At 33.7% G+C, this 12836-nt stretch overlaps 1 protein-coding gene across 2 annotated transcripts in view; it reads right to left on the bottom strand.

Annotated features, from left to right (window-relative positions):
* The window catches only part of nbeab (neurobeachin b), a 401639-nt gene that overhangs the window by 244827 nt on the left and 143976 nt on the right, over window positions 1-12836 (bottom strand). For both annotated transcript variants that reach the window (XM_073817484.1, XM_073817485.1), the window contains 5 exons: window positions 10311-10491; window positions 8345-8469; window positions 7802-7909; window positions 6590-6758; window positions 4140-4581 (listed from right to left, as the gene is read on the bottom strand). In XM_073817484.1, the coding sequence (XP_073673585.1) occupies window positions 4140-4581; window positions 6590-6758; window positions 7802-7909; window positions 8345-8469; window positions 10311-10491 (1025 nt within the window). The remainder of the gene's footprint in view (window positions 1-4139; window positions 4582-6589; window positions 6759-7801; window positions 7910-8344; window positions 8470-10310; window positions 10492-12836) is intronic.

Raw genomic sequence — 12836 nt, 5'->3', positions numbered from 1 at the left:
GAAAAACTATGTTGTATCACTTGGTTTATTAGCGTACCATCTATTGGCATTGACACAGACTGATGTTAATGTATTAAAAAGTGCTTCTCTTTGATTTAAAATCGGACTATAGCAAGTTCTTCATGGTGGCGGCCTCATCTGCAAACACAGCTTCCTGGTTATTCAATACCCAGAAAGTCCCAGAAAGCCTGCGATGGCCGAGTCGTCCTGATCTCTCCTTTCTGCGTTTGAGGCTTTTTCTTTTTTTGATGTTGTCACTCCCAATCTATTGAGCTTCTGACAGACAATCGAAAAAGCCTGTCCACGTCTGGCAGCTCATTTGGTGGCAGGTGGCAAACAATTAGACACAGCAATTTCAAGGCCGGCAGATGACATTAAAGCATGCGGGAGTGAGTGGTACGACCCGGCGTCTGCGGACGGCCTGTGTGAAAGCATTTCAAAAATAATACACTCTGCCATGGCAACTCATTTCTGCCTGCCAGCCTCCATTAGGGTGCTGAGGGGTGAGGACGACAGGAGGGGAGCTAGGGCCGCTTCTGTTTAATCTGTCATCAACGCCCTGGAGACCCTCCCTATAACACTCACAAACACATCTACACACACACCACCTTTACTAGTCAGCAGGCACACCTCGTCTGTGGCGGTTGCATGCATTACTACGGATCCATTGTTCCTGTGACTCAATATCTAAGCAGGGAGAAGCACTTTTTTGGGCCTAGTCTTGTAGGAGACAAAGTTTTAAAGGGACAGTTTATCCCAAAATAAATCATAAAAAAAGTTTACTCATCCTTCTTTTGTTCCAAACCTGTATGACTTCCTTTCTTCTGCTGAATACAAAAAGATGGTGATTTGGAGAATGTTGATAACCAAACAGTCAATGACTGGCATCAATATTTTAGTTACCAGTATTATTCAAATATCATCTTTTGTGCATGGGCACACATTCTAACTCAATCTGGAAAAGAAACTGACCGGTTTGATATCAAGCTGACATTAAAAAAAAAAAAAAAAAACTTGTCTGAGATGTTTATTGGCATGTCATTTGTTTATAATACAATAAAAAAGACAATATGCAACAAATTGTACATACATTTTTGCATTTTTATATACACAGTTATATTATTAAACTTAAATTATTAGCATATTGACAGGATCAAAAACACAATTTGTAATTATATATAATTTTAATATATATTTTTAATTGTAATGTTTTAATATATTATTTAATATGCAACAAGAAAATGTATGTAAAGTCTGGCTCTAGCACATGTAGAAATGCATAAATAAATGTAAAAATAAATAAATGTGGAAATAAATAAATGTAGTATAACACAAATTGTACAAAAATAGCACAATAAAAAATACATATTTGACAGAATTATTTATTTATTCATTCATTTATGCATATCTGCATTTATATATTTATTTCAGCATTTATTTATTTATTTGTTTATTTACTTATTTATGTATTTCTACATTTATTTCTTTAATCATTTATTTCTTTGTGTATTTCTACATTTATTAATTAATTAATTTATTTATGTATTTCCACATTTATTTATTTGTTTATTAATTTATGTATTCATTCATTTATGTAATTCTACATTTATTTATTCATTCATTCATTTATTTATTTATGTATTTCCACGTTTATTTATTGATTTCTGCATTTATTCATTTATTTATACTTAAGCCATTTTTGTCCTCCATACTAGCACACATACATTTTTGCATTTTTATTTAGACACTTATATTATTAAACTTAAATTATTAGCATATTGTCAGCATAAAAAACATAATTTTTTTTATTATATATCATTTTAATCACATATATTTTTAATTGATATATTTTAATATATAATGTAATATATAATAATTTATATAAAACTCTAAATATTAAAAAATATTTATAGTAATTCATAATAATACTATAAATTCTACATAAATGTGTGTGTGTGTGTGTGTGTGTGTGTGTGTGTGTGTGTGTGTGTGTGTGTGTGTGTGTGTGTGTGTGTGTGTGTGTGTGTGTGTGTGTGTGTGAATTTTAGTTTGTGTTTTTTGAAGAAATCTCTTGTGCTCACCAAGGCTGTGTTTATTTAATCAAAAATACAGAAAGAACTGTAATATTGTGAAATATTATTAAACTTACAAAATAACTGTTTTCTATTGTAATATACTTAAAAATATAATTTATTCCTGTGATGCAAAGCTGAATTTTCAGCCTTATTACTCCAGTCTTCAGTGTCACACAATCCTCCAGAAATCGAATTTGCTAAAAAAAAATCCTAAAAAAAAAAGAGTCACAGGTTCCAAAAAAAGTGTGACACATGTGACACTGACAACTGCAATAAAGAAAGAAAGATGCTGAAAATTCAGCTTTGATCACTGGAATAATTTAGATTTAGATTAATTTAGATTTAAAGTCATATTCAAATTCTATATATCTGTACATTTAAATAGCAACATTAGTTAAGGCGGATGGATGGATGGATGGATGGATGGATGGATGGATGGATGGATGGATGGATGGATGGATAGATAGATAGATAGATAGATAGAACAATTTAATTAAGCATGTTATTCAAGACAGAGATTTCTTAAGCGTTTAAGACAGCAACCCCCTCTTCTCATCCAGCTGGAGAGAATTTTTAGCCAAAGTGAACAGGTTATTATTCAAAAAATCTGTATTTCCATTTGCAAAATTTCTGTTTACATATGTTGATTTTGGCCAGCCATGAACAGCAACAGCTTTGCAGCGCAACTGAAGACATGTGTTAAGAGCAGAGACAAATCACGCTGAGATTTTATCTGGCCTTGGAATGTAAACACGCCACAAAACACTCAAACACATCTCTGAGACGTTTTCAAACACAGCAATTCTTCGTGATAGAAAGTATAGAGAATTTAAAGTGAGTTATGGCTTGCTTATGACCAAGAAAATCATTATGGCCATTCCTTAGGGAAAACACTAATCCAAGAATTCATCATGGTTTGACTGTGATGTATTGTGTAGTGGTTAAAGGCACGGAAAGGATCGCAAGCACACACGAAAGGTCACTGTACTTTTAAGGGCTTTGTACGTATACATCTGCAGTAAATGAGCTACTGTAGTGCTATTGGTGACAAGAAACATTTAATCACATGATTTCACATTTGGCACCCATGCTGATGTATACTGCTGCCACCTGGTGGAGCTTCATATCATTACACTTTATCACAGTTAGAGAAGTTCACTTCCTGAATGAACATTTCCTGATAATTTACTCACTTCCATGTCATCCAAGATGTTCATGTCTTTCTTTCTTCAGTCAAAGAGAAATTAAGGTTTCTGAGAAAAACAATCGAGGATTTTTCTCCATATAGTGGACTTCAATGGTGACCAATGGGAGAGGCATTTTTAATAGCAGTAAATGGGGACAGAAATGTGAAGCTTATGTTTTTATAAAAAGCAATTAGATTAATTCTGTTTAAATGAATAGATTATTTAAATAAAAAAAAAGACTAAAAGATAAAAAATATATTTTTTCTTTTTTACACTGATATCAGCATATTGTTTATGTCCTGTGCTTATATTATTGAATCAGTGAGCATGTTTAAGCTACGTTTATGAATTGGACCCCATTCATATATAAGTGCTTCACTGTCACCTAGATCTTTGCACTATTTAAAGGAAAGGAGAGACAAGTAGAAACTAAATATCAACATTATGCCACAACTTTCTGTCAACTGAACTTGTAGCAAACCCACACTATTCCTTTAAAATGTTTGTAAAAAAAATTTAAATGTCTGCTTTGTAGAGGTCGACCGATATATGTTTTTCAGGGCCTATACCGATTATTACATATTAAGTAGACCGATAACCGATATTTTAAAGCAATATAACTAATATATATCCCTGGTGTCTAAATTAATGTAAAAATTAAGAATAACAAGTGCTCTGACACAAACTATCAAATCAGTTTTGAATTTTAAATTGGGAATTGGCATTTAAAGTTTTGATTTAAAAATGTCAGCCGATAAGTGTTTTTCAGGGTCGATGCTAATACCGATTGCTTTTAAATTATTTCCCGGCAAATCGGTTTCTAAAATGGCCGATACATATAACCACAAAAATGCTAAGTGATATGATAAGATGTTACCTGTCAAAGGAGTGGAACTGCATGGGTAACATGGCTTGGGCTTCCCTCTTCATGGCCTGATGTTCAGGGTATGGCAGGGTGTCTGGCCCGCTTTCTGTGGTCTCTACAGGAGCTGCTACCAGGCTCTTCAGGATTTCCTTGACATTGATGCCTTTGTTAGACTGGCTGATGCTGGAGATGGACGAGGCAGGTTTGAGGCGATCCATGGTCGAAGGCTCAGTCAAGCTCTCCTGTGACCTGGCCTCTGATGACAGTGTGCAGAACAGCCCGCTCATGCCGTTCGGACCACCCATGGCGAGGTCTAGGTCGGCCCCGTTCATCACACTGGACACCTGGTCATCACCCAGTCCTGAGTCAGAATGAGGGAGGGATGACTCCTGACGGGACTCCTCCAGCATGCTAACGGCATCCTTGCGACTGTCGGAAAGGCCTGATGGGTGCTCTGAGGGTCACATATTACAGTGCAAAAAAAAAAAATATATATATATATATATATATAATAGATCGCTAGAACTACTAGAAGTTTTTTTATCATTATTTTGGATAGATAGATAAGACATACAGACAATAGATATAGATAGACAGACAAGCAAAAGATGATAGACAGAAAGATAGATAGACAGACAGACAGACAATAGATAGATGATAGACAGACTGATAGACAAATTGATAGATAGACAGACAGACTAATGATAGATAGATGATAGACAGATAGACTCAGAGAGACAAACAGATAGATAGACATAGGTGGATAGAGAGACGATAGATAGATAGATAGATAGATAGATAGATAGATAGATAGATAGATAGATAGATAGATAGATAGATAGATAGATAGATAGATAGATAGATAGATAGATAGATAGATAGATAGATAGACTGATGATAGATAGACAGATGATATATTGATAGATAGACAGACAGACAGACAGACAGACAGACAGACAGACAGACAGACAGACAGACAGACAGACAATAGATAGATGATAGACAGACTGATAGACAAATTGATAGATAGACAGACAGACTAATGATAGATAGATGATAGACAGATAGACTCAGAGAGACAAACAGATAGATAGACATAGGTGGATAGAGAGACGATAGATAGATAGATAGATAGATAGATAGATAGATAGATAGATAGATAGATAGATAGATAGATAGATAGATAGATAGATAGACAGACAGACTGATGATAGATAGACAGATGATATATTGATAGACAGACAGACAGACAGACAGACAGACAGACAGACAGATAGATAGATAGAGAGATAGAGAGATAGACAGACAGACAGACAGACAGACAGATAGATAGACAGACAGATAGATAGACAGACAGATATACAGACTGATGATAGATAGACAGATAGATAGACAGATGATAGATTGACAGATGATAGACTCAGAGATAGACAGACGATAGATAGATAGATAGATAGATAGATAGATAGATAGACAGACGATAGATAGATGATAGATAGATAGATAGATAGATAGATAGATAGATAGATAGATAGATAGATAGATAGATAGATAGATAGATAGATAGATAGATAGATAGATAGATAGATAGATAGATTGTCAGACTCTTCAATATGCATCCACTTTCATCCTATATAATAAACTCAAGCCCCTGCAGACAAGACCACTCTGTCTCCAATCTCTTGCGTGTCCTTACCCAGTTGTTTCCTAGATGTTAGGCATTTCTCAGTAATATTCATCAACAGCCTTTAGCAAGGTCAGCGGGGCCCGATTCAGCTCTAGACTGCGTCTGAATTCTGATTTGGGTGTAGACAATGGCCTGCTACATGCTGTTTGGAAAAATTCCCATCCATAGCCTTTCTTCCCTGAAATTTATGAGGGCGACGCAGCGTAGTGCCTCAGCCTCTATGATCCCATTCTCCTCTGGTGGATTGCTTTCCTAATAGGCACTGACAGATGGGGCTGGAAATAGCAGCGCTGCCCCTGCTTCTGCATGTTCGTTCTTCACGGATCTTCTTTCTTTATACTCTTTCTTCTCACTATTCTTTTGACTACAGTCAGAATTGAAGACATCTTACTTTTTTTCTTTTTTGTTCTTTGATGTATTCTTCAAACTAGTGGACATTTGACCAATTTTGTGACCGATATACAGACAAAGCCATCAGTGGTTTCCTTCAAGAATTCTATAAGGGCTGCATGTTTAATTTTATGCGGGATAATTAGTGGAGCTTATGAATATTAGATGTGGAAGGTGATGAAGAGAAATGTGTTTGACACCAGCTTGAGATGGACCCTGTGGAGACCTACATTTTATCTAGTAACTAGTATGACACAAAAAACTACCTGGCTAATGTTATTAGATGCAAATAAGCAATGCAAATTAAGTTGTTGAGCTTATTGTAAATATATGTCATTAAGTGCATTAACTGTGCAAACAAATAAAACATTAACCACTACAACACCTGTGCTGGTGGGGGAATTTATCTCCTGCCGAATGCCTCTTCCCGATTGGATGATAGACCTGAATGTCTCCCGCTGGGGTTCCAGGATGTCCCGGTATTTAGACACCATCAGCACCGAGATAAAATAGACAACAGCGAGAGCCAGGAACTGGGCCTGCTTACTGTCATCCTGTGGAGCACAACACAAAAGCAGCAAAGGGTATAAAGAGGAGGCAACTGTAAAAAATTTAACAGACACAGTAATATTTTCAAAATGTCAATAAATAAATGAACAAAAAAAAATATGTAATTAAAAAACTAACACTAACCTGAAAAAATATATAATAAATAAATATAAAATAATATTTAAATAAATAACTTTAAATAATATATCCAATATATTACTTACAGTTGAGGTCAAAACTTTACATACACCTTGCAGAATCTGCAAAATGTTCATTATTTTACCAAAATCATACAAAATGCATGTTATTTTTTATTTAGTACTGACCTGAAAAAGATATTTCACATAAAAAACATTTACATATATGCTTGACTCTTAATACTGTGTTGTTACCTGAATGATCCACAGCTGTATTTGTTTTTTTGCTTTTTTAGTGATAGTTGTTCATGAGTACCTTGTTAGGCCTTTTTTGTGTATTTGAACCCTTTCCACCAATGATTGTATGATTTATCCATCTTTTCACACTGAGGACAACCTGGTGACTCATATGCAACTATTACAGATGGTTCAAACGTTCACTGATGCTTCAGAAGGAAACACAATGCATTAAGAGCCGGGGGGTGTAAACTTTTGAAGATAAATGAAGATGAGTACATTTTTCTTATTTTGCCTAAATATCATGTTGTTTTCATTTAGTACAGCCCATCAGAGACTACATAAGATACTTACATGTTTCCCAGAAGACAAAATAAGTTACATTTTCTCTGATCTTCAAATTCCAAAAGTTTTCACCCCGGCTCTTAATGCATCATGTCCCCTTCTGAAGCATCAGTGAGCGTTTGAAACTTCTGTTAGTAGTCTTGTGGAAAATATGTAAATGTCTTTTATGTGAAATATCTCATTCAGGTCAGTACTGAATAAAAAAGTAACGTGCATTTTGTATGATTCCTCTTATTTCGGTAAAATAATTTACATTTTGCAGATTATTCAAGGTGTATGATAACTTTTGACCTCAAATGGCATTTGAGGATGATTTGACATTAACTCACAACGTCACGAAAGACAGCGGCTCGCAGACGGTTGATGTCCACGTCCTGCAGAAGTCTGTCCGGGTCCTTAATTGGAGAAACATTACTTGGAAAATTTTCTATGGTGGTCTAAGGCAAGAAAAGCAGACATTTAAAAAAAAAAGACATTTAACACTTTAAACAGTTCTCACACTGCAGAGCTCATTTACACATTCACACCATACCCACAGCACAAAATCACACTTAACGTGACAATGTTTTATTGTGTGGAAAAAAACAAATGTGGTAAGACACCACATGCTTTCATTCTTTGAGAAAGATGGCTTGAATAAAGAGAAGACTGCATGTTAAATTTCATAACAGGCCTACATTTACTAAAACATCTAAATTATTTAAGTAACTCTGCCATAAATTACATCCATTTAGAGTTTTTTTTATTTAGATTATATAAATGATAGATATCACTTTACTTATTTATAAAAAAAATAGCGTTACCGTAACTGCATAGTGAGATTACAGAAATTGTGTTTAGTGCTTGGAAGCAGTGTGAGTTAAACTGGGTACCTTGCTGGCCATGGACACACTTTGCAGGCCCTCCTGGGACTTACTGCAGGACAGGGTGGACTTTAGACATCTGTCCCTCTGCCGTTGACGACACTCTAAACAATTCCTCACAGCTACACAACATACTGAGACAGAGAGAAAGAAAAAGATCACAAAATATAAATGAAGAAAAATAGACAAAGATAGATGGAGGAAATTAATTAGAAATACAGTAATTAAAAAATAAGCTATAAAAATGGATTCCCTTGAATTATAGTGGAAACCCTGTGTGTATCTTATTGGTTAAATATGTTTTTAATGAAACCTGTCTCTCTCTCTTTTTTTTGTGCAGCACCAAAACCAATAGAAGTGTGTATTTGAAATTGATATGCTGAACGTTTTCGCGGAGGTTTTTTTTTTTTTTTCATATAATATAATATAATACTTAATTTTAAAAAATGATAAATTCACTGTAGAATAAAGTCAAAGTTTTTTGGAAGAGTCTTTTGAAAGACTCTTCCAGAGTCTTTTTTTTTATTTTTTATGCAGCACCAAAACCAATAGAAGTGTGTATTTGAAATTGATATGCTGAACGTTTTCGAGGAGTTTTTTCATATAATATAATGTAATACTTAATTTAAAAAAATGATAAATTCACTGAAGAATAAAGTCAAAGTTTTTTGGAAGAGTCTTTTGAAATTTTATGCTGAATGACTTTAAAAAAAAATACAAAATAATAAATAAAATAAAACAAAAATAAAATAACATCATATCCAAGTTCTAAAGGAGAAACAAGCAAAGAAACATTATGATAAAATAAATAATTCAATTGAACATATTAAGGAAAAAATAAAGCAAATTAATAAAATTATGTGACCCTGGACCACAAAACCAGTCTTAAGTCGCTGGGGTATATTTGTAGCAATAGCCAAAAATACATTGTATGGGTCAAAATTATTGATTTTTCTTTTATGTCAAAAATCGTTAGGAAATTAAGTAAAGATCATGTTACATTAAGATTTTTTGTAAAATTCCTACTGTAAATATATCAAAATGTAATTTTTGATTAGTAATATGCATTGTTAAGAACTTAATTTGGACAACTTTAAAGGTGATTTTCTCAGTATTTTGATTTTTTTGCATCCTTATATTCCAGATTTTCAAATAGTTGTAGTTCCAAATATTGTCCTATCCTAACAAACTATACATCAATAGAAAGCTTATTTGTTGAGCTTTCATATGATGTATATATCTCAGTTTTGTAAAATTTAACCTTATGACTGGTTTTGTGGTCCAGGGTCACATATGACAAAATAAATAATTTAAATTCAGCACTAACATTTAGAATTTTGCAGGTCTTTGATCTTGAAGGAAAATTTGTGATACTGACTAAAAATATATTTTTGTTTTAATATACAAAAGTACAGAATACGAGGTTAAAACACTTTTTAAACAGCAAGGTTTTGAACAGCAAGATTTTTAATATTTTTAAAGTCTCTTCTGCTCACCAAGCCTGCATTTATTTGATTCAAAGTACAGCAAAACAGAAATATTTTTACTATTTAAAATAACTGTTTTCTATTTGAATATATTTTAAAATGTATTTCTTCCTGTGATTTCAAAGCTGAATTACTCCAGTCACTAGATCCTTTAGAGTAATGATGCTGAAAATGTAGCATTGATCACAGGAATAAATTACATTTTAAAACATTTAAATAAAAAAACAACAATAATAATAATAAATAAATAAATGGCTTGGTGAGCAGAAGAGACTTATTTAAAAAAAATATATAAATCTTACTGTTCAAAAACTGTTGACTGGTAGTGTGCTTGAAAAAAAAAATTAAACTAACAAATTGACTGAAGAAGAAAGTCAGAGAGTTGTTTGGAAGAGTCTAACGACATTCAGCATAAAGGAGATGAATGCTAAATGTCTTCAGGTGTTTTCTCATTTTTAAAATGTCTTGACACACACATATACACACACCTAGTCTGAGGCACTGTCGCATCAGTCCACCTGAGGACATGTTTTTCTCAGCTTCAATCTCGCTGAAGTTGAGTGAACTCGCAAAGACCAGCACATCGACCATGGCCATCAGCCGGGTCAGAAAGATCACGGCCGTCTCAGACGACATGCCCTGCGTCGCCTCGATGCCTTCCATTTCAGTCTGACACAGACAGACACAACAATCAAGAACACAAAGGATACTGTCTGATCTCACAGCAATGTAGAACATTTTGTTATAACACTGAATAAACTTGTTAAATTTAGCACAAAAGTAGAACATTCACGAGTACTAAGAATGAGGTGTACTGGGCAAAATGTGACAATACAGCACATCCTGTGAAACAGGAAGAGATGGGTCATGCAAAGTTCTGAGTTCTGGCAGATGCTTTCAAGGATGCGGGATTGCCAATGGTAGGTAGTTTTTTCAAATGTGGTGGATTGAAATGTAACATTTGAATTATAATAAGATGTCATTTGTTAAAAATAGTTCATGTATTAACATGAACATCATTTTGTAACATTATGAATGTAAGTATATTTACTGATCAAATCAATGCTATATAAAAGTATTGATTTCTTTAAAACCCTCAACCTTTCATTAGTTCATTAGTTAACATTAACTACATTAGTTAACATGAACAATACTTCTACAGCATTTATTATTCTTAATGTTATTTTTAGCATGTACTAATGCATTTTTAAAATCCCAAGCTGTGGTTGTTAACATTAGGTAATGCACTGTGAACTAACATGAACAAACAATGAACATTAACTAACATTAACAAAGATTAATAAATACACTGTACATTGTTCATTCATCTTAGTTATTACATTACCGTAACTAATGTTAACAAAAGACACCTTGTTGTAAAGTGTTACCTATTATTTCTTTATGTTTTTGTGTAGACAACGATACCTTATATTCAGGAAAGAACCAGAATAAAATAGAAAATTTATTTTTAGATAGAAATCTTTTGTAACATTATAACTGTAAATGCTTTTTTTTAAATATTATGGATCTAAACCTTTAATTGGAATTTGGAAAATACAAAAAAAAAAAAATTAACTAAACTGAAAAATGGTGTACAAAAGCCATTCAATTAGACAACCAGCATTAGTTTTTCATGTGTAAGTGCATTAAAACAAAAATTTGCAATTCAAAAAAAGAAACCTTAACATTTTTATTGGCTGAACCCCTAATAGACCCCTAATAATTCTGGAAAGAGAAGCAAGTCTGGAAAGAAAACTACTAAATGGAAAGCAGTTTCTGTGAACTGACCTTTTAATATATCCATTTTCTTTCATTAAGAAAAAGTATTACTCTTAAAGGGCTAGTTTACCCAAAAAATTAAATTCTGTCATTAATTACTCACCCTCATGTGGTTTCAAACCCGTAAGACCTTTGTTCGTCTTCGAAACACAAATTAAGATATTTTTGATGAAATCCGAGAGCTTTCTGTCCCTGCGTAGACATGGACTATTTTGTCGATGTTCTTGGTACCTTTCTGGACCTTGAACATGGTAGAACCCTTGCTGTCTATGCAGGGTCAGAAAGCTCTTGGATTTCATCAAAAATATCTTAAAGGATTAGTTCACTTCCAGAACAAAAATATACAGATAATTTACTCACCGCTTTGTCATCCAAGATGTTCATGTCTTTCTTTCTTTAGTCTTAAAAAAAAATATGTTTCTTGAGGAAAACATTACAGGAATTATCTCCTTATAGTGGACTTCATTGGTGCCCCTGAGTTTGAACTTCCAAAATGTAGCTTTAAATGCTGCTTCAAAGGACTCTAAATGATCCCAGGTGAGGAAGAAGGGTCTTATCTAGCGAAACGATCAGTCATTTTCTAAACAAACTGACAATTTATATACTTTTAACCTCAAATACTCATGCATGCGTAGTCTGTGTAATCCGGGTCAATACAGTAAGGGTATGTGGAAAAACTCCCATCTTGTTTTCTTCTTTAACTTTAACTTAAATTGTCCTACATCACTGTTTAACCTTTTTTTTTTTTTTGTAAAGAGCGTTTGATCTTCTTTGTATGTTCACTTTGTAAATACTGGGTCAGCACTTTTGCAGCGATGTAGGATGATTTTGAAGCTGGGGAAGAAATCAAGATGAGAGTTTTTAGACATACCCTAACTGTCTTGAAGCGTAAAAAACAGAGTTCACGCAGACACAGACAAGACATGACATGCTAGAGGTTAAAAAGTATAAAAAATGTCAGTTTGTTTAGAAAATGACCGATCGTTTCACTAGATAAGACCCTTCTTCCTCGGCTGGGATTGTTAAGAGGCCTTTGCAGCTGCATTTAAACTGCATTTTGGAGGTTCAAACTTGGGGGCACCATTGAAGTCCATTATTATGGAGAGGAATCCTGAAATGTTTTTCTCAAGAAACACAATTTCTTATTGACTGAAGAAAGAAAGAGGAAAAACATCTTGGATGACAAGGGAGTGAGTAATTTATCTGTAAATGTTTGTTCTGGAAGTGAACTACCC

Source organism: Garra rufa, chromosome 14, assembly GCF_049309525.1.
Source record: "Garra rufa chromosome 14, GarRuf1.0, whole genome shotgun sequence".
In the NCBI taxonomy this organism is placed as follows: Eukaryota; Metazoa; Chordata; class Actinopteri; order Cypriniformes; family Cyprinidae; genus Garra; species Garra rufa.
The sequence above is the reverse complement of the archived record's forward strand: the minus strand, read 5'-3'. Positions and strand labels throughout refer to the sequence as shown.